This window comes from Chanos chanos, chromosome 8 (genome assembly GCF_902362185.1).
Source record: "Chanos chanos chromosome 8, fChaCha1.1, whole genome shotgun sequence".
NCBI lineage: Eukaryota > Metazoa > Chordata > Actinopteri > Gonorynchiformes > Chanidae > Chanos > Chanos chanos.
Genome location: NC_044502.1, coordinates 24,673,977 through 24,696,201, shown reverse-complemented (window position 1 = coordinate 24,696,201; position 22,225 = coordinate 24,673,977). Strand labels below are relative to the sequence as shown.

General features: G+C 43.6%; 1 protein-coding gene across 1 annotated transcript in view; it reads left to right on the top strand.

Moving 5' to 3' along the window:
- arhgap32b (Rho GTPase activating protein 32b) overlaps window positions 1–22,225 on the top strand; it is an 85,635-nt gene that overhangs the window by 13,075 nt on the left and 50,335 nt on the right. The window contains exon 2 of the mRNA XM_030783003.1: window positions 18,004–18,121. Within this exon, the coding sequence (XP_030638863.1) occupies window positions 18,033–18,121 (89 nt within the window). The 5' untranslated portion in view covers window positions 18,004–18,032. The remainder of the gene's footprint in view (window positions 1–18,003; window positions 18,122–22,225) is intronic.

Below are 22,225 nucleotides of genomic sequence, written 5' to 3'. Positions count from 1 at the left end.
AAATGCTGTCAGTTCTTCAAATGCTAAAGCCTAGCTCCCACAGTCATACATGGATATACACAGATTTTTTTTTACCGGTAAAGGGGTTGAAGATGAAGCGCGAAGATCCTGTCATGCTGAGCCAGGAAAACAAGACGTGTTTATATGATTTCCAAGTTACATGAGCAAGATATGAGCAGAGCATAAGTTATATACAGATAACGTACTTTGCATCGCATTGTAGCCAGTTAGCAATGATAGCTTAGTTGTGCCTCTCCTTGGCTAGCGACACCAAACTAGCCTAGTCTCGTGTTAGATAGACAAAAGTTTTATATTTTAACGGCCTGGTAGTGCTACAAACAGAGAGGCGAGGCAAGTTGTATGACCAACTTTTTTTCTGATAATGTCAGCTTCCATAAAACAAAACTTTAGGCTACTAGCCGAGCTGATAACGTTAGTCAGTTTAAAATGTTGGCTCATTCACAAGAGATGTCAGATTAAACTAGGAAATGAAAACTAAATCTAAATGATTTAGATGTGTCACACACACACGCACACATCACTGTAGGTCACTGATAGTGGTCATAAATGATCATGAATGTAACTGGAGTTAAACAAATTGCCATACCAGTTTGCACTTTATCTGCAATTGAAAAAAAGTTGCCATTGTCATTGCTCTGTGCTCCTCACACTCTGTATTGTAATTTGACAGGCAGCTGACCACCTTCCCAGTCAACAACCCGTGGTTCTAAAAATGATGTGGTTTATTGATAAAAGGTGAAACTAGATCGAGAAAATAGAAAACCTCACATTACCTGACGTTACGTTACCTACCTAGGTGTCTGATATGACACTCATTTTGGTTTGAGACATTCAAATTGCTGGAATATTCATGTGCAGATGAAATGGTAAATCAAATCCAAACCCTTCCTTCCTTCTCCAGTTTTCACATTTTTTAAGCAATGTGTAGCCCTCACATGCAAAAAAAAAATGCATGGTAATAGTCTATATAGATGTACGATTTTAAAAGCTTTTTGATGAAGAATAATCTGGACTCCTGATTGTTAACAGTCTAGCCAACACCCTGGTTATAACCAAATTGCTGGTCATATATATATTAGAGCCCGACCGATATACGACTTTCAAGACCGATACTGATTTCGATATTTGAGGATTTAAAAATCCAATAATGATATATTGGCCAATATTCTTTTTTTTTTTTTTCCCAGTAACACAACAGATCTTCCCTAACATTTTTTATGTGTAATTTATTCAAGAGTCCTCTCCAAGATAACATGACATAATGCAGTTTAAAAATAAACTTGTTTTATTGTCATAAATAGTACTTTGAAGTCCAACAAAATACATTAAAGTTTTGATAAATAATGCAGTAGACTCATACAGTTCAACTAGAGTAAATGCTGTTGTTGAATGCATCTAATAGGCCTACTACATGACTGTCTGCAGTGAGAGCTTGTGACTTCACAATTTCACACTATGCGTTTGAAAGAAAAGCTAGATAACTTTGTTTGGCTACCAAGGCGTGTTAGATACTTGTTCAGCTCACGTTTATTTGCGTGTCCCCTCTGGTTTAATAATTCCCAGTGCACCAACTGTAACTACAAACATGCGAGTCGCAGATATATTTACCGTTGCTTCATTTAGGCAGAATAAGTTAAACACTGTAGTTTAATCGCCCGTTAACATAAGTGATCTTCCACTGATGGCATTAGCTAGCTTTGTGGGTAACCTGTTTTAGCAGTAGACAGTGTTATAAGCTGCTGTAAGTGATGTTGCTAGAGAATTTTTAGAAGTGACCGGGAAGAAATGACAGGACTGTTCACAGTGTTGAATGCTAAGCTGAAGTCAATGAACAGAATTTTGACGTAAGAGTTCGGGCTGTCTAGGTGGGTCAGGGCAGAATGGAGTGCCATGGAGACAGCATCCTCTGCTGACCTGTTGGTGCAGTAGGCAAACTGATGGGGATCCAGGGTAGAGGGCAGACAGGATTTGAGATGTGTTAGAACCAGTCTCTCAAAGCACTTTGCAATGATGGGGGTGAGTGCAACTGGGCGAAGTCATTCAAGGCCATAGCAGTGGAGTGCTTTGGCACTGGTACGATGGTGGCAGTCTTGAAGCTTGTGGGGACAACTTCCTGGGCCAGGGACAGATTGAAAATGTCCGTGAAGACCCCAGCCAGCTGCCCTGCACAGGCTCTGAGCACACGGCCAGGTATTCCATCTGGACCAGCTGCCTTCCGTACATTCACCCTGCTCAGGGTGGCGCAGACATCAGAGCTGGAAAGTGAGAAAGGCAGTCAACCAGGAGGGAGATCTGCTTTGAGGGTGACCTCCTTGTTTTCCCGGTCAAAGCGAGCGTAGAAGTGATTGAACTCGTCAGGGAGGGAGGCAGAGCTGGATGGGGGCACAGTACTGGGTGGTTTGTAGTCCGTGATGGTCTGTATGCCCTGCCACGTGCTCCTTGATCCTCTGTTTGTATCTGTATGTCTGCATTAAAACGTTCTTGTTTATACTGATCAGTGGTTTCTGTTGGAACAATTTTAAACTTTTTTATTGGAACAATTTTAAACTTGCATGCAAAAAGGGGTAAATCACAACCAAGTTAAATTTAACAAAACAGTATTTGTTCAACCTCTTCCTTGCAATACCCAAACCACTGCCAGACGATGGATGCAGTGCTGTTTCTTTTCAGAACCAATTCGTCCGCCTCCATCCTCTATTACCGTTTCCGAACTCAACACGTGTAAAGTCACCTTGGCGCCTCACTTCTTTCACTCTTTCCAGGCTCTTTCCGTGTTCCCTCCAGATGCAAAAACACACCTATATACGTCACACGCACTCGGCCAGGAGAGTGGTCTGGATGGGTGGGCGAATGTGTGTGACGTATGTATGTGGGTATTTTTTTCTTTTGTGCCTGTGAAACAGAGAGTGAGAGAAGTGAGATACCAAAGCGAGTCTCATGCCGGCGGCTTAAAAAAAAAAAATGTGACAGTTTGTACTCAGTGTTCATGATATAGTCATTTACTACATCGCACGAAGAACAAGCCATGATACATCGAGTATATTTGAAATATTGCCCACCTCTAATACATACATACATAGATAGATACATACATACATACATACAGAGAGATAAACATAGATATAGATGTATAGATATATGTGTTATTATATTCAGCCTATCAAAAATGATTTTTTTTTGATAGTCTGAATTTCTAATGAATTATTGCCCTTGATGAGAGTGCAGTACTGTTTTCCCATACGGGATGCTTGTTAAAGTTTAGGCCATGCTGTGCTGTTTTGAGGTCAGGTAGAGGAATGCTGAGTCACTGGTGGCTCAGGGGGAGAAAATAGGCCAGTCATCATATGGACAGAGAACAGCTTTGGTCTGGGATGACAAATGGTGCTGCTTATGTGCTGTGCCCACTGAACCATGCCCAGACTGCAGTCGTTTAGGGTTTACTTCTTCTTTTTTGTACAATCATCAAAGGTGGGGAGAGTAATCTCTGACTTATAAAGGACCCCACCCTCCCAATTAACAACTCTAAACAAAAAATGAAATTAACAACAAAACAAAAATGTGACTGTCTGAAGGATCTTACATTGTTTATGAATAACCGGATGCAATAAAAAACGTAACATTTTACAACAACACAGAGGTAGTAGAAAACAGCGTAAAAGAGAGGAGATGTTCTACAGCTAAGCATTGTGAATGTGTGGATACAGTGCAGGAGATACATTACTCCCAATGGGTTTTGAAGATTAGGGGGAGTGGGAGGAAAATGTTGTCAGAAGCTCTGTAAAGCAATACCACCTTTCTGTCATATCACTCTCACCTCCTTTGTGTTTCTGCTTGATGCCTTCGAGGAATTGTTTGTTACTAAAAATATGAGATCCTTTGCTAAATGTTCTCTTTTTTCCAGTGTTAAGAGTGAATTTAAAGAATTCTGTAACAGGTTTAGGTTGGTTTAGGTCTGTCCCCTGTGGGTGATGGGGTTATCAGCTCTGCTTGCTTGCTCAACTTGAGTATCATACCAACCAAGGTGCAGCTTGTTCAACTTTCTGACTTTGAGGTCCTGCCCGTTTTTTGTCTGTGTTTCCTTTATTCCTTCAGCGATCAGCCTGTTTAGCTTCATCAGTCTTCCCGAGTTGATTCATGAGACAATAGGACTTTTTTAGCTTGTGTCAGACCAAGATCATTTGTATGTCTTTGCGGGCTTCATCACCATTGTTCTATGTTGTCTGCGTCCCTTTGAGATTGCCAGACCAGCTTTTACGTTCTGAATTTCCATTGGGTTTGTTGATCCTTTTTGTAGAAGAATTCATAACCATCTGGAAAAAAAGAACTGAAACTTCCTACTTGTTGCTGAAGTGAAGCTTGAAGTTGTGTAAAGCTCTATCTCTTGTTCCAGAATCTTCTACTAGAGTTCTGCTTCGATTTGAAATGCAAGTCTGAAACGCATACTAGCCTGAAATATTCAGGACTGAACTGGTTTGCTCCTGCCTTGTTTTTAGTACATCCCAGCCCGAATTTTATCAGGAAACAGAGATAACGTGTCAATGTTTTAAGAAGTTATGTTGTGTCTGGCATAAGGAGAAGCAAGACTCCAGCTCTCTTCAGTGGCACAACACCCGTCATTGATTAGTGAGTTCTGGAAACAATGACGATGTACCTCAGAGTTATACTGTGAATAAATGCTTTAAGCAATACCAAATAGTACATACGGAAATTCTCATTCTCCCTCTACTGACACCTGAGGGAGAGAAGCAGGTGTGTCAAATGTCAAATCTCTTGCTTTTACTGACCTTACTGAATTAATACTACAGCAACTAGTTTTACAAGTTTGAAATATCTTGTTTATTCCAACTTTAACATGTTAACTGACAATTAAAAAATCAAATTAAACTCTATGTCCAAAAGAAGTCTTAAAAAAGCCTCATACCTGAGATACCAAGCGTTAGGCTGTAGCTCACAGAATCACACGCTGCTGTAAAGCCTTAGACTGTGCTGTATTTAGCTCACAGAATCACACACTGCCTTAGACTGTGCTTTATGTGGCTCACAGAATCACACGCTGCTGTAAAGCCTTAGACTGTGTTTTATATAGGTCACAGAAACACACAGCGCTATACAGCCTAAGACTATACTTTATATAACTCATAGAAACGCACAGTGAGTGCTGTAAAGTATGAGACTGTACTTCATGTAACTCACAGAAACACACAGTGAGTGCTGTAAAGTATGAGACTGTACTTCATGTAACTCACAGAAACACACAATGCGTGCTGTAAGGCATGAGACTGTACTTCATGTAACTCACAGAAACACACAGTGAGTGCTGTAAAGTATGAGACTGTACTTCATGTAACTCACAGAAACACACAATGCGTGCTGTAAGGCATGAGACTGTACTTCATGTAACTCACAGAAACACACAGTGCTATTGAAGTTTCACTGTAAGGATGCTTAGGGATAGGGATTGGACTGGCCCAGATGGCAAGCTGTCAGAACTGTCAGCCAGTGGTTTGTAAGGTACTGAAAGTTCTAAGCAACAGACCAAACATATAAACTTTATGCACAATAGCTTGAACAACCAACTGTGTTACCTTAACAGCTAATTCATTGTTCCTTGCTTTCCTTCTGCACCTTTTGATGTTACAATCAAACTCTGTCACAGACATTTTTTTTCTTCACCATGTGAACTGTCTGTCAGTGATGTGGATCCATCTGAGTATTACTGAGAAACACGGCAGATCAGATCAGGCATTTGTAAACATGACTGAAGTCTCCAGAGGTACACGTGACCAAGGACACTCAACAAGTTTCATTTTCCACCCAGAAAAAAAAACAACACCTAGAACTCAGCTGAACTTTTTCAATTCAGATAGCACAAACAAGTCTCTTATAAAAACGCACACACACACACACACACACATATATATATATATATATCAGTGCAAGTTAAGAGACCACTCCAAATTTTTCTTAAATCAGCATTTCTACATGTATGGCAGCCATTCCATTCCAGTGTCTGTTTGAATTCCACCACAAGCACATGTCATTTTACTTCATAGGGTACTGATTAAGTGATCACCTGAACAAGGAAAAAAAGGAAAAGTATAAAAAACACTGCTGTGGTCATCACTATGCTCTTGCAATAGGACCAGCCGGATCTACCAGTGCTAGTACTACCTCAAAAGCAATTGGGAAAAAAAAAGACTATTGACCATACCAAAAGAATTGAAAAGGACTAGAGTCAGGTGATCCTCTCTGATGAGTCCAGTTTTCAGCTTTGCCCAACACCTGGTTGTCGTTTAGACAGAGACCCGGAGAGGCCTACAAGCCACAGTGTCTCACACCCAGATCACTGCCCCCTCAGATAAAATTTTTGCCCCCCTCGGTTTTAACTGTAGCCTAATCATAATGTACATGTTTGCCCCCTTGCAAATCTCAAATGCCCCCTCAGTCATTAAACCTTGCAGCTAGCCCTGCATGCCACACAACCAGGTAAATCAAGGTGTGGATAGAGGACCACCAGATCAAGACCTTGTCATAGCCAGCCCAATCCCCAGACCTGATCCCCATTGAAAACCTCTGGAATGCAATCAAGAGGAAGATGGATGGTCACAAGCCTTCAAACAAAGCCCAGCTGGTTGAATTTTTGCGTCAGGAGTGGCGCCCAACAGTAGTGTGAAAGACTGGAGGAGAGCATGCTAAGACGCATGAAAGCTTTGATTGAAAATCAGGGTTATTCCACCAAATATAGATTTTTGAACTCTTCCTGGGTTAAAACATTAGTATTGTGTTGTTTAAAAATGAATATGAACTTGTTTTCTTTGCAATATTTGAGGTCTGAAAACACTGCATTTTTTTATTATTTTAACCAGTTGTCTTCAGTTTGGAAGAAATGATATTAGTAGTTTGACGTTTCCTGCAGAGAAACTGATAATTTTACAGTGGTCTCTTAATTTTTTTCATATGTGTGTGTGTGTGTGTGTGTGTATATATATATATATATATATATAGATTTTACTGTTACTCATGAATCTCACAGTGACTCATACAAACATGTGGTCAGAAGTTGTTCGAATTGTTAAGTAAATGAAAAAGAAGTAACAGTAACAGCATGCAGATTTGTGCACTATTAGCATTGGCCAGTGGACTCCCATACTGTCTATATTGGCTGGCAGCCATGAATTGTAGCACATCCCTTGTTGAAGGCGAGTGTGTTGCACACATCACAGTCTGCTTTTATTGTAACTACCCATTTGATGAAATCTGATTTTGGCATGTTCTGTCTTGGATTGCTTGCAGTCATGTGACCTTTTGAGGTAGGTAGACTAGTACAGATGAGTACTTTATGACCTATAGCAGGTCTCTCACAGGTTTTTAGTTTGTGTTAAACCTCTATGACATCATGTTTATTATGGCTTGTTTACTTAACATTAGACATGTTACACTTCAGTGGAAAGATTAAGATTTTAAAAAATGTGATATTTTACTAGTGAATCATCTGCAGAGTGTATGAACAGAGTTTCCTACTGTTGGCTTTAGCACTAAAAGCCAGAGTAAACAGGCAGATTTTGGTGATCCGATCACAAGTGGACAGCTGTAAGTACGTCCGTTTACACCTGGCTTTAGAATCTGTATCTCGAGTGACTACTTGAGATCGGATCTCACTTCCCTGCTTTATATGCAAATAAATACGTAAACTATTTCCAACACATTTCAACTTTCATTGAATTTCAGTTTTCGTTTTTGATTGGAGATAGTGCTTATGACATGTGAGATGTCAGACAAATTTGGTGATCATTGATCGCTGTTTGGGTGGCACGGTGGAGCAGTGGGTAGCGCTGTCGCCTCACAGCAAGGTCTCGGATTCGATTCCTGGCCGGGCGGCCAGGGTCCTTTCTGTGTGGAGTTTGCATGTTCTCCCCGTGTCTGCGTGGGTTTCCTCCAGGAGCTCCGGTTTCCTCCCACAGTCCAAAGACATGTAGGTTAGGCGAATTGGAGATGCTAAATTGTCCCTGGGTATGAATGTGTGGGTGAGTGTGTTTGTCTGTGTGTCTGCCCTGCGATGGATGTTTCCCTGCCTTTCACCCTATGAGCGCTGGGATAGGCTCCAGCACCCCCTGCGACCCTAATCAGGGTAAGCGGCTTAGATAATGAGTGAGTGAGAGTGAGTGATTGCTGTTTTGGGACATTAAGGCACGTTAAGCTGTTTCCTGATAATGGGCGTCAATGGAGAAGAAAAAGCTTAAGGTGAGATAACAACCATACTCCTAGGATTTCGATTTTGATTTTTTGACAGGAGGAGGCGTTTCTGACAAGAGATGTCCGAGAGAAATTTGGTGATCATTGATCGCAGTTTTGGAACATTAAGTCATGTTAAGCTTTTTCACGTTAAGCGTTGTTGTTTTTGATCGGCGGGAGGCATCAATGCACTTCCCATACCCAGAGGAAATCAAGACTATCCATTTTCCCTGTTGTTTTCGTTGTTGCCTGTTGTCGCACGTAAATACTATGCCGTTAGCGAGCGTATGTGTGCACACGCGACTGAGTTCGTACTTCCGTACTTAAGCAGAGGACGTCAGTTGGGTAGGTGGTCGTCCAATGTGGTCAAGTTCGCATTCGCGTTTACGCTGCTATAAGAATGTGGTCATATGCGGTCCAGACCGCCTCCCAATGTGGTCTGAGTGATCGGATTTCGATGCAACCTCAATGAACACTGGATGCGTTTGTATCTGTACTTTTGAGCTCTCCACTTGTGATCGGATCACCAAAATCAGATCTTAATGCAAGGTGTAGACAGGGCCTCTCTCGACCCTGCCTGCCTTTACTCTGTATCACTCTCTCAAACCTCTGAACGCTGTTGTGCTTTGAAGAGTGAAAGAGTGTCGGCTTCACTCCTCCTGGTCAAACGAGTCCCCCGATCCCTGCATTGACAGAGCCTGATAAAGAGGTTGGAGACAACCAGGCCTCTGAGGCTCTGAGCAGACCACCTGCCTCTCTACGCCTTTTTTCATCCGTTTTTATCTCTTTGCATTAATCCACTCCTGTCCTGTCACCCCCCCCCCCCCCCCCCCTCTTCTGAGGCGCACGCTTAGATACCAAGCTGTGTTGGTAATCTGGTCCAGAGATTTTCTCCTTGGCTAGACCACATGCCCCAGTGACCGAGGGCATTGCTGGAGTTTGATGTGCCTTATGCTCCTGATTCAGTGGCTCTTCAATTGCGGCTTCTGGAATAACTGCCCAAGTCCATGTACAACACTGCATTTCTCTCCTCCCCTTCATTCATAGGTTGTAGGACAGTTCATGAGTTGCAGTTTATAAATGCCCTGAAGTTCTTTGGTAAAAGACGTCTTATCTGTTCAACACCCCTTGCGGCTCTTTGCTAATGCATTGTTTCCCCTCTGTAAAGTCAAGAACAAGGCTTTGTGTTTGCCTGCATGACTGAATTTGTCCTCAGAACAGTGGACTTGAGTTGTGTCGAGCTGGAAACTCTGAAGTTGAATGACTTGAAATGGTATGATCTGTAATAATCTAAACAGAAATGAAATATTTTTCCTTTTATTAATTTACATAAAAAAAAAAAAAAGCTAACAGAAAATCCACAGTATTTTGGATTTGAGTTTTGGGATAATTCTGGAATTCTTCAGAGAGATTGCATAGGGATTAAAAAGGTGTCTTGTTTCTGAGGGACTTTACACTACACAGGGAGATTATCAAAAGCTTTTGGTGGGTGGTGCCATAGACACACATACATTTTATGAATGAACCTCTTATGAATGACTCCACTCTCACCACTCACACTGCTGAAACTGAGGCTTAAAAAACTGTTAACTAACTATCCAGCTTGGTTCTGTTCCTTAGACAAACATATTCTACACACAGACTGCACCCGTGCTCTGCCATTGTTTCTCGCTGCCTTCTTAAGCCCGTTGACGCAGTGGGCACATGGTTAAGGCATCTCTGTTCCTTTACTCCTCTGAGGCCTCATACTATCAGTCATATCAGCTCGTCTCTGCTCTCCCACTTGGGGAAAATGAATGGCTGCTAAGCTGTTTACAAAGTGGGCTCAGCTGCTGATGTGTCACCCATCAGCTGGTGTGACAGGCTTTGAGTTTCAAAAGGAAGGAGCATTTCTGGCCTCTTTCCTTCCCCAGAGACTAGACAGGACCAGATCAGATTGCCCAGTTAGAGGAGAGGAGGCAGAGGAGATTTACTTCATGTTCCTGTATGTATTGATTTAGTGTTGAATGTCATGGCAGCTGCATAGGCTGCAGGCAGCTTCCCACACGTGTGTGTGTGTGTGTGTGTGTGTGTGTGTGTGTGTATGCCTGTGTGTGTGCGCGCGTGAAAGTGCATATGGGCGTGTATGACTGCATGCATGCACGCCTGTTTCTGTATGCCTGTGTGTGTATCTATGTGTTTGTGTAAGTGCACATGCCTGTTTGTGTCTGTGTTTGTGTATGCCTGTGTGTATGTCTGTGTGTATGTGTGTATGCCTGTGTTTGGCTCACTCTCTCGCTCTCTCTGTGTGTGTGTGTGTGTGTGTGTGATGGACTGGTTGGAGGGCGTGTTTTTCTGGCCACCCTGGACACATGGCCTTCAAAGTCTGTGTCAAGATTGAGAGACAGCTGTTAGTGTCTGCAGCTCTGCCGCTTACACAGGCTCTGAATTATGACTCAGTCATAACCTAGCCTGCAGCTGATAGGACAAACAACAAACCAGTGACCCCTCACCTTTTCACACTCTTCATTCCTTAGTTTATTCATTTATGTGAGGGAAGACGAGGGAGTCTTCCGAGGAGAGAGTTTTCAATTAACCAGGAAGTTGAGGAGCTGCGTCCTTCATCTAGAATACCAAGTCAAGACTCCTCACTTATTGCTCTCAGCTATAAGCAGCACTGTAACCCAGTGAATATAGCATTCTCTTTGTGTGTGTGTATGTGGTTTTCTGTTAGTCTGTCCAGGCTGTGTTTTGGGTGGCCCAGCGTGGTGACAGTGGTGCAGTCCTCTGGGCGATGGCCTACTTCCTGTGCCACTCTGACAGACATTAGCCCTGGGGGATGAGCTGTCCGCTGAATTAGGATCAGCGCTCTTTAGCAGCAGATCAAACAGCTAGCACTGATTAGGAGAGGAAGTGAGAAAAACGCTGGTGTTTCACCGTGGCAAAGAGACTGTGATACCCCCCGTCCCTGAAGGAGTGTGCCCGTGTGTGTGTGTGTGTGTGTGTGTGTGTGTGTGTGTGAGACTCAGGCCTGCAACTGACACTCACCTGTCCACAACTTTGGTTTTGATCATCTCTCTTTTCATCTAATTCTCTCCACACCTCCTCTCTCCTCTAAAGGTGTTAGTTTTAAAACATCCATTTTCTTTTATGCAGGGTTCACAGTAGTCTTCACTGTAGTCTCTTTACCCCAGACAGAGGGACAGTGCAAACACATTATTTTGTCAAGAGGAAAAGACTGAGAAAACAGGCAGAACATCACACTGACTGTTTTTGTTTGAGCTGCGTTCAAGACATGCAGATGCTTTGTTAGTTCCTGCCTATTCCACTGGTGTTTTTCTTTACTTCTTTCTTTCTTTGCTATTTTTCTTCATTGCAAAAGTTATTGTGACTGTCAAGTCCTGTTGTTCTCTGGGTGTAAAACGGGTATGTGTCACGTTCTGGACCTCTGATACAGGTCTGGCATGATCTGAGCTTTGCTGGGCTCCTGATGATCAGTGGAAACTGGTATGCTGAGAGTAGGTGTGTGTGTGATGCTCTCTGTTAAATCCACAGTACGGCGGACAGGAGGCCTGGCCTCACCACTCATTTATGGAGCTTTCAGTAGTTTTGCACATGGGGATTTTTTTTAAAACAAAAGGCTGTACTGTGGGCCATTAGTCACACTTGTGACCGTGCGTAATCCAGTAGCTTTTCGGACGAACTCTCCAAAAGCAGCTTTTTTTTCTTTAAGTCTTAAAGACTTTCGTAGTGCCTTAGCTTAATCATAAAAACATTGGCCGTGTTATAGTGTGCTGATGATGGTAAAATATTCTTCCAGGCCTCATACAGTGTGATTCATCCCAGTGTTGACCACTGGCCTCCAGGTTCTCATTTACCACCCGGTGACTTCCGCTCAAAGGCCAGAGCAGTGTGTGGAGAGCTGCTCCCAACACATCTCCAGTCAGTGTGCTGCAGAAATCACTCACACAGCAAGGTCTAAAAATATTTCACATATATATCATATTTATAACCACATAGACTGCCTATATGTCAGGGAATTCGTACTGCAGTGGCAAAATTTAAATGAAATGTGTGTGTTTTGTTTTTAATACATTTGAGCATTGAGAAGCAGTTTTCTTTTTCGGTTTTCTGCTCAGGGTGATTATGTAAGTGTGAGCAGTAATGGTTTGGGCTTGCCTTTAAAGCAGCGTGTAGATGGATTGGCCTAATTCTCGTGCTCAGACCCTGCCCCACCGGCGTTGAAAGGATGGTAATGTTGAGTGCAGTAACTGGCCGGCACCTCTATCTGCTGCTTGCTTTTCCGGGGGAATGGGACGTGAAATGCCATCTCCTGTGTCCTGGCACATTGAGGAGATATGAGGCCAGACTCTCTCCGACCACAGCAAGACGGTGTGATCTTCCTCTTTTCATTAGCAGAAATCTAAGGAGAAATAGTGTAGTTCACAGTGTACACGGCACGAAGAACCTCCAACCTCATACATATGTATATGTATCCTCAGCTGTGCCACATGCCCCAGTTTCGCTCTCGCTCTCTCTCTCCCTCTCTCTCCCTCTCCCTCCCTCCCTCTCTCTCTCTTTCTCTCTCTCTCCCTCTCTCTCTCTCTCTCTCTCTCTCATAGAAGGTGTGGTGTAGTTTTGGTATTTAAGGTGAAGTGAAGCAGATTTTGTTACTGTTGGTGGTGCTGTTACACTCTGCTCTCTGATTGGTCAGGATGCCACTAGGAGAATGGTCATGTTGATCAGTAACTGGGAACAAATGTAGTAAGAACAAGTTTAGAGCCTGATCGATACCAATTTCGATATTTGATGATTTAAAAATCCGATAATGATATTAGCTGATATTCTTTTTTTTTCCCAAGAAACACATAACATAAACAAAGATTTTCCCTAATATTTGTTAAGTGTAGTTATTTAAGAGTCCTCACCAAGATAACATGACATAATGAAGTTTAAAAGTAAACTTATTTTATTCTCATAAATTTTGCTTTGAACGAAAGTACAACAAAATATATTAAAGTTTTGATAAATAATGCAGTAAACTGATACAGTGACCTAGAGTATCGCTGCTGTTGAATGCATCTAATACTACATGACTGTAGTCATGTCATATCGAGGAATTTCGGGCTACACATTTGAAAGAGATATAACTTTGCTTGGCTACCAAGCCATGTTAGATACTTGTTCAGCTCATGTTTATTTATGTGTCCCTTCTGGGTCAATAATTTCCAATGCACCGACTGTAACTACAAACGTGCGAGTCGCAGATATATTTACCATTGCTTCATTTAGGCAGAATAAGTTAAACACTGTAGTTTAATCGCCCATTAACATAAGTGATCTTCCACTGATGGCATTAGCTAGCTTTGTGGGTAACCTGTTTTAGCAGTAGACAGTGTTATAAGCTGCTGTAAGTGATGTTGCTAGAGAATTTTTAGAAGTGACCGGGAAGAAATGACAGGACTGTTGTTTGTTTACTGGCTAGAACTGCCACACTGTTTCATAAATAAACCTACAATCAGGTCTGTCAGCAGCTTAGTCTACACCACTCGACTACCATAACTTTAAATGTAATTTTGATGTTTGACTGATGGTGCCGGCTTTCAAGTTACTGCAGCAGAGCCAGGCATGGCTGACATGAATGTCAACATGGTTGAAGGATCCATCTTCCATCTCTTCTTTAATTGTCACTGATTTATCTGCAATGAGCTCATATCGGCTGATAACATCGGCATGCCGATTTATCGGTCGGGCTCTAAACAACACAATGGACTTCTCAGCACTGGTCTCTGGGACCATGGAGACTTCCACCAAAACAACAGAGGTTTTTAATTATAAATTTTCACTGTGTTATACATTTTAACCACTTAAAGTTAAATTAAATTGTGTTTGGTCTGTAGAAGTTCTTCATTTTGGCATCCTGGTTTCTGTCTGTGACGAGTGGAGAATTCTTCCCGGATGGAATTCGATGCTGCACCTTTAAAGTCAGGCAGTATTAGAGCATTGTTTTAGTAGACTGCCCCAAAACAATTTCTGCTTGTCAGAGGCACCAGGTTCCATACCCAGAGAGAGAATGAGAATGAGAATTGGACCCCTTTGTTAGCAGACTAAGCCTCCAGGCTTTTTGTCTAGAGTCTGGAACTCTCCCAGTGTAGCATGGCTCTCCCCTACTCGTTCATTCATCTTTTCATCCGCCTGCGTGCATGTATTCCACCCCCTCCCTTCCCTGATTCAGGCCCAGGCTCAGTATTAATGCCTGATGCTTTTGCAGCAATGCTGTCTGCTTAAAGTGGGATGAATGAGTGGGTGTGTGGCAAGCTGCACAAGACCCTATTTTTTTACCTCTCTTTCCTAAGAAAAGCAGAACACACGGGATGCAGTGAAACAAGCTCTCTTCCCTGACCCCCCCAGTCCGCTGCTATCAGTCAGTGCATTCAGTCATTTGGTCCTGCTTATGGGAGACTGCATAGAAGCAGTTTTGGGCACATTGTCCGTTTGTTTTGTTTTGCTAACGAAGCAGTGTTCCCATAGCGACTCTCATGGGAAAAGCAGACCTGTTTATCAAAGGCTGCTAATTACTCTCTGAGCGAGGTGCCACCAGGAAGATCATCCTCAAAAAACTTTTTTTCTCCTGTCTTACTGCAACACTCCGGCCCACCCCCAGAACCCAACATTGTGAGGTTCACTTTGGCAGCAAACGAGTGTTTGTCATCAGCTCAAATACACCGGGCCGGGAATTCATAATGTGTCCTCCACAGTCCAAATGGGCGAGAGAGAAAGAGAGAGAGCGGGGGTGCTGAGTCATTCGCGCCGTGGGATTCTTTTTAACCTCCCAGAAGCGTCAGCCAGCACTAAAAACTAAAAACCAATCACTGACTTTTATTTTTTAAAATACTATCCTGGTAATGTCACTGGGCAGAGGGAAATGCAGTCCATTACAACATTCATTAGTTCATACACAGCAGGTCCTGTTTGACAGCTGACAGAAATTAGATTAGGGATAGAATGTATCAGAGTTGTGTTGTTTAGTGGATGAGCTGCTTTGTGTGTGTGTGTGAGTGTGCGCGCGTGTGCACGCATGCGTGCGCACGTGTCCGTGTGTACGTGTGTGTATTTGTGTATGCATGGTTGTGTGTATTTGTGTATATATGGATGTATGTATGTATGTCTGTGTGTCTATTGCTGTTGAATGAGGTTGTATTCTATAGGGACTGGGTTTTGCCCCTGATGTAATGTCACACAGCCTTTTCACATTAGCTCCCACAGTTCCTTGTATCTGATGGATTAGGTTCCACACAAAAGCTCAAATTACTCCTCTATGACCTCTCACTACTGATGAAGTCCATTAGTGTAAACACACTAGCTTCATTAAAAAAAAAAGTTTGGGTGACAAAGTTCAGAGGTTAATGAAGCTGGTCAGTGGCTTGGAATGTCCTAAAACTGATTTCTTCATTTGAAGAACCAGATATTGCACGTTCCTCACATCTTTACATCACAGTGCTTTTTAAAAGTGCTGTTGGTGATGATGCAGTGGAAAGTGCAGCATTTGAAGTCACGTGCTTATTAACTTTTGTCTTTCCATTCCTGTCTCAATGATTTTGTTCATAAATGTTTTCTAGTGATGGCGTGTAATTTTCTGAGAATGAGGAATTCCAGGGAACGGCTTCAAGTTTGTCAACTGATTGTGGGAACTTCAGTTCATGTTGCAGGTGTGTGAGAGGACGTGAGATCCAGTTTAGTGTTTTAATCCTTGTGATGGTTGGTGATGGAACAGAGTGAAAAGGTGGTGAATGTGAAGCAGCTGAAGCCCACGCTGTGCTGACTGAGAGGAAGCACTGATTAGGCCTGGACAGTTTGAATGTCTCATGTTGCCGGCATTGTTCGTGGCTGTCAGACAGGAAAACCCACGATAATCTGCATCTCATTAAAAGCCTGAATGTTAGCTTATGGTAATGTTAGTGCCAGGTATGAGTAATCAGTGTGAACAGGCAGGCAGTGGAGACACAGGAGAGTGCTGTTGGACTGCAGCCCAGCGGAAACATGACTAAACACTAGAGAGACGAACTTGGAGGCTTTGAATGCACTGACCCAATCTGGGAGTAGAAACTATGTGTGTCTGGAGTACGTCCTCAGACACACCCTCGTCTTAAGTGTCTCTCCCAGGGGCACCCCCACCCCTCTCTCTCTCAGTCAGTGTTGTGTGACCCATTGATTCTCATATAGAACCACACATATGCCTGTCAATGAGTCCCACCATCATGGCCAGCCTGGCGCTGGGTTGTCTCCCCTGTGCGTCAGTCAGGAGCTGTCTTTTTAGACTGCCGGCAGTCCACTGAGGCTCATCCCTGCTCTGGTAAATTCCAGAATGTGTTTTTATTGAGCTTCTTGGCTGTATTGTGACAGTAAGCTTACGCAATGTCCTCGGACAAGGGCAGCCAAGTCTGAGGCGGGGGCTGGTGTCTGTGCGGCCTTCTGCCTGCTCTCAGGTTTCTGCTGCAGTGGGGAGAATTACTCCCCAGTAACAGGCCAGTTGAAAGAACCACAGACAACATCAGCCAGAGTGAGGCAAAGACACAGACAGCCCATCTGTGCACAGTTTTATACACTCTCTACACTGAACAAATTAAACTCATCAGTCCACTGATGAAAAGTCTTTGAGTGAAGTTTCTGTTCCTGTCCCTCTGCATCATCTTAATGATGCAGTCTCTCTCTCTCTCTCTCTCTCTCTCTCTATCTCAGACAAACCGTGATGAGTGAAGGCATATGTGCCCGTTTCTCTTCTGATAGAGGATGAGCGGCGGGCGCTTGGGTTGTGAGTGGGTTGCACACTTTCCTCCCTCTCCTGATCTGCCTTGGCTTCTGTGATATAATTCTCCCTGCTTGGCTCACAGGAGACAAAGAAATCTTTAGTGCTGCCAGTTGGAGCATTGCTGAGGGGCCTTTTTTTTAGTTGTTGTTTGAAATTGGAAAGGGGAGATGCATGGTTTTCCCATTATTCCCTTCCTGTCGGTGCAATTAAATCCTGTGTGGTGTTAGCTCTTAGGGTAGGTGTTTTTCTGTCTGTCTCTCTCTCTCTCTCTCTCTCTCTGTCTGTCTCTGTGTGTGTGAGAGACACACACACACAGTTGTTGTCTCTGATGATGACTCCTCTCAGTGATCATTACGTAATGATGAACATGATTCTAAACACTACCCTTGGAGTCTTCAGCCTTTTCATACCACAGTGGGTTTATTTTAATGTGTGTGGATCAAGCATAAGATTTGTGTGGGTTCTGTTTGAATGAAACACTCGGAAAGCTATCAGGAAATATTGTGGTTTAAAAATGAAGCCTGCTTTTTCCAGCAAAAGCACTGAAGCCTCTATTTAATTGGGCTGTGTTTGTTTGAGTGTTTAAGTATGTGTTTCTTTGTGTCCTCTATGAAATGACTCCAGTGAGAAAGTATTTGACATGATCTGTATTATTATCTAATGCACTGGTAATTTACGCAGGGTCTGTCCCACTGTGTCATTTCTTTGTGTTGTTTTTTTTTTTTTTTGGCCTTTGCCTCATATATGTTGGTTACATTACAACTGAAAATCTCTCTTTTTTTCTCCTCTTCCACTTTCATTCATACTTTGTCTATCCTCTTCTTTCCATCACTTTGTTTTCCTTACACCACATCTCCCTCTCCCTCCCTCTTTCTCTCCCCCCTCCCTCCATCTCTCTCTCCCTCTCTCTCCCTCTCTCTCTCTCTCTCTCTCTCTCTCTCCCCCTCTCTCCCCGGTGACAGGCAGGCTGGTTCTGCAGTGAGACAGTATCATGGAGGGAAGCAGTGGGGCTGCTGCAGCAGTAGGGAGTGCAGCTCTAGGACTGTTAGGAGCCACGGCCAGTCATGATGTCCCCGACAGGTAAGACCATCTCCTGGCACTCCCTGCTGCATTGGACCTGCTCTGGAACTCTTGTTCACTTTACTGCCCAGTGTGTTCTCTGCTGCAATGGGGTAATCTGTCTATTACTGTTAGAATGTGTGTGTCTGTGTATGTGTGTGTGTATGTATGTGCGCGCTGTGTATAGTGAAGGTTATGTGGGTGCATCTGAATGCTTTTAGGGCTGGGGTTAGTGTATCCTGTCTGTCTCCTAACTCAGAGGGAGAAATAGCGAGTGTATGAATTTGAGCCATGGGGAGAGGCAGGCTCTCTCTCTCTCTCTGTCTCTGCTGTGTGATGGAGCTCAGCAGTGCTATGGGGGACTCATTGATTTCTCTCTGCCGTTCAGCACTTACACACAGCACTTCTTCACCAGCCCACTGACGGGAATGATCAGATGGTTCTCACTAATCATGCGTTCCGTCCCTCCGTGCAGAGTGACATCATCCCTTGGCTCCTCTCCAGAGAGCCGCGCTTTGGTCCGACGCGCAGTTAGCTGCCGTGAAAAGCTTGGATTGTGGGTCACGGGACATGCCGGCCAGAGAGAGAACAGAGCCTTGAGATGGTCCTCAACTCTGCTCCTCCTGCAACACATTGGAAGCAGACTGTGGAGTGGGGATCATGTGGGAGCGAGTGCTTGAGAGTGAGAGCACATGTTTCCTCTACACCAGCTCCCTCTCTCCAACTCCACTCACAGCCTTTTCACAGGATGCACTGCTCTGGACCCGCAGGTGCCCACTTTTTCGGAGGATTATTGTCCGGCCGCTTCAGCCCTCTGCCTCACTTGAATGGGATCCAAATCCGGTGTGCTGAGGGTTGCTATGGCAGCCGCAGCTTAGCACCCATTAGATATTAGCGCAGCATTACAGAGGAGAAGAGGACAGGGAGGAGAGGGGAAAACAGGGATCAGGAGAGCTTGTTTGTTTTTTCCCATGCAAAACTTGAGTTTACTGTAACCACAGCAGGTTTTGAATAAAAGATAGTGCTTCTGGGTCCTTTTTTGACAGCATTCTAGCTGCTGGCTAAGAGAGAACTCTCTCTCTCTGGGGCTAACACAGGCATGCAGGTGAGACAGTGTCCTGTTTGTGAATCATTACATCACAAACACTCCCCACAGGCCCCCTACTGCTCTTCTCATCATGTCGTATTCACTGACTGTTCATAGTCCTGTCTAATTCTGTGTGCACTATAACAGTGTATCAAAAAATGTTTATTCTTTCTCGGCCAACTTAGACAGTTTTAATAACACTGAACAATACTGTAATTATATCTGGTTTGAAATGAAATATTTTAATATCTTTCACTGAGTTGTAATCATCAATGTTTGTATGAATGGTGTAAACATTCGATGGATGTTTAGCTGAAGAAGGGTGACTGGACTTGCTCTGGTCTCTCGTTCATATTCTCTTTGAGAGCTCCACAGACCCTTGCGTGTGTGTTTGTGTGTGTGTGTGTGTGTCTGTGTGTCTGTGTGTGTCTGTGTGTGTGTTTTTGCATGTATGCGTATGTGTGTGTGTGTGTGTGTGGTGTTTTTTTCTCCTCTGTCCTGTGGCAGACCCATAGCACTCAGATTCGTGTGTGAAGCTGGAGTCTGTTCCTGTGTGCTTGGTCTGAATTCCACTGCAGGTCTTCAGACACTACCGTGACACTGAGACCTGTTACCCACTGCTGCTGTCAGTGCAGAGGGTACAGGAGTCAAAGACAGCACGGTACCACACTGTGAGCAGCCTACAGATGTCCCCTCAGTGCAAGAGCAGTTCTGCCACCAAACCTGCACTTCTGGGCTGTCACAAGCATTGAAAAGGTCTGAACCTAAAGGAGACAAACCATTACAGCATTACAGTAGTTCAGGGTTAGGGTTAGAGTTAGATGAGTCCTGTGTTTGATTGCATCGCCATCCCCTTTGTTTGTGTTCTGCATTTACTTGAAATTGTAATTGCCTGCTGGGTCGGCACCTATTGCACACCTGTCTGGCCAAGAAGGGGTCTCCTCTCTCTGTGGTTCTTCTCAAGATTTCTCCCATTTTTCCCCTGTTATTCCTGTTACACCTGGGGTTTTGGGGAGTTTTTTCTTGCCCAGTATGAGGATTAAGTCAGGGGGTGCCGTCCTGTTTTGATTTTGAGTGTTGTGGCACGTAAAGCCCTTTAAGACTGTAAACAGTGATACTGGGCTCTAAATAAACTTGAAACTTGAAAATTGACATAGCTCTCCCTCCTTGAAAGCTCTGAACAGTCAAGTGATTGGTTTCTTTACTTCTACAGGACCAACCCCCATGTGTACTTCTGTGAATCCCTGCTGCTTAAACTGAAGGTTAATATAATGTGTGTGTGAGAGAGAGAGGAAGAGAGAGAGAGAGAGAGATAGAGACTCCTCCATATAGGAAGTATGTTCATTTGTTATGGAGTGGAGTAATTATTGAATAACACCCCTCTAGCCTGTGTGTAATCACTCTCAGAGACATGTGTCCACTACCATCAGTACTGTTCCCTGAACTGTAGATGAGTGTACAAAATAGGTAAGGAAAGCATGACTGCTGAGATCACAGAGACACTTTTCAGATGTGAAACATGTACTGCAGCAGTTCAGATGTTCAGACTTGCGCTACTGTGGCCATGTGGACCGGCTTATTTCAGTGTAATTTGTACAGTACTTTTGTACAGTTCACAGTTCAGCAGCTTTAAAGAATACCTGCAACAGTGACGAGGAAAAATTTCCTTTGGCTGGATAGGAGGAAACTTTGAGGGGAACCAAGGCTCAAAAGGGAGAGCCCATCCTCCTCTGGCTGACACAGGAATAGTTAGAGTATTAAGATAATAAATGGAATGCGAATGTAGCATCTAGGAAAATTTCAAGACATACAGAAAAAATAAGGTGCATTTGAGGGGCTTTGTCGAGTCATTGTGAGTTAGTGATGGAGTTAGAATACAAACAACTCCAGGAGATGGACCGGAGCTGTCTCAGTAGAAGTTAGGTGAGTGTGGAGTGGTTTGGGGTTTAGTGTTTACTGGAGCTGTCTCAGTAGAAGTTATGTGAGTGTGGAGTGGTTTGGGGTTTAGTGTTTACTGGAGCTGTCTCAGTAGAAGTTAGGTGAGTGTGGAGTGGTTTGGGGTTTAGTGTTTACTGGAGCTGTCTCAGTAGAAGTTATGTGAGTGTGGAGTGGTTTAGGGTTTAGTGTTTACTGGAGCTGTCTCAGTAGAAGTTAGGTGAGTGTGGAGTGGTTTGGGGTTTAGTGTTTACTGGAGCTGTCTCAGTAGAAGTTAGGTGAGTGTGGAGTGGTTTGGGGTTTAGTGTTTACTGGAGCTGTCTCAGTAGAAGTTAGGTGAGTGTGGAGTGGTTTGGGGTTTAGTGTTTACTGGAGCTGTCTCAGTAGAAGTTATGTGAGTGTGGAGTGGTTTAGGGTTTAGTGTTTACTGGAGCTGTCTCAGTAGAAGTTATGTGAGTGTGGAGTGGTTTGGGGTTTAGTGTTTACTGGAGCTGTCTCAGTAGAAGTTAGGTGAGTGTGGAGTGGTTTGGGGTTTAGTGTTTACTGGAGCTGTCTCAGTAGAAGTTATATGAGTGTGGAGTGGTTTGGGGTTTAGTGTTTACTGGAGCTGTCTCAGTAGAAGTTAGGTGAGTGTGGAGTGGTTTGGGGTTTAGTGTTTACTGGAGCTGTCTCAGTAGAAGTTAGGTGAGTGTGGAGTGGTTTGGGGTTTAGTGTTTACTGGAGCTGTCTCAGTAGAAGTTATGTGAGTGTGGAGTGGTTTGGGGTTTAGTGTTTACTGGAGCTGTCTCAGTAGAAGTTAGGTGAGTGTGGAGTGGTTTGGGGTTTAGTGTTTACTGGAGCTGTCTCAGTAGAAGTTAGGTGAGTGTGGAGTGGTTTGGGGTTTAGTGTTTACTGGAGCTGTCTCAGTAGAAGTTAGGTGAGTGTGGAGTGGTTTGGGGTTTAGTGTTTACTGGAGCTGTCTCAGTAGAAGTTAGGTGAGTGTGGAGTGGTTTGGGGTTTAGTGTTTACTGGAGCTGTCTCAGTAGAAGTTAGGTGAGTGGAGGAATACATTGTCATACACAGCTGTGGCATCGCTGGCGCACTCTTGAGTTCTCTCACATGCA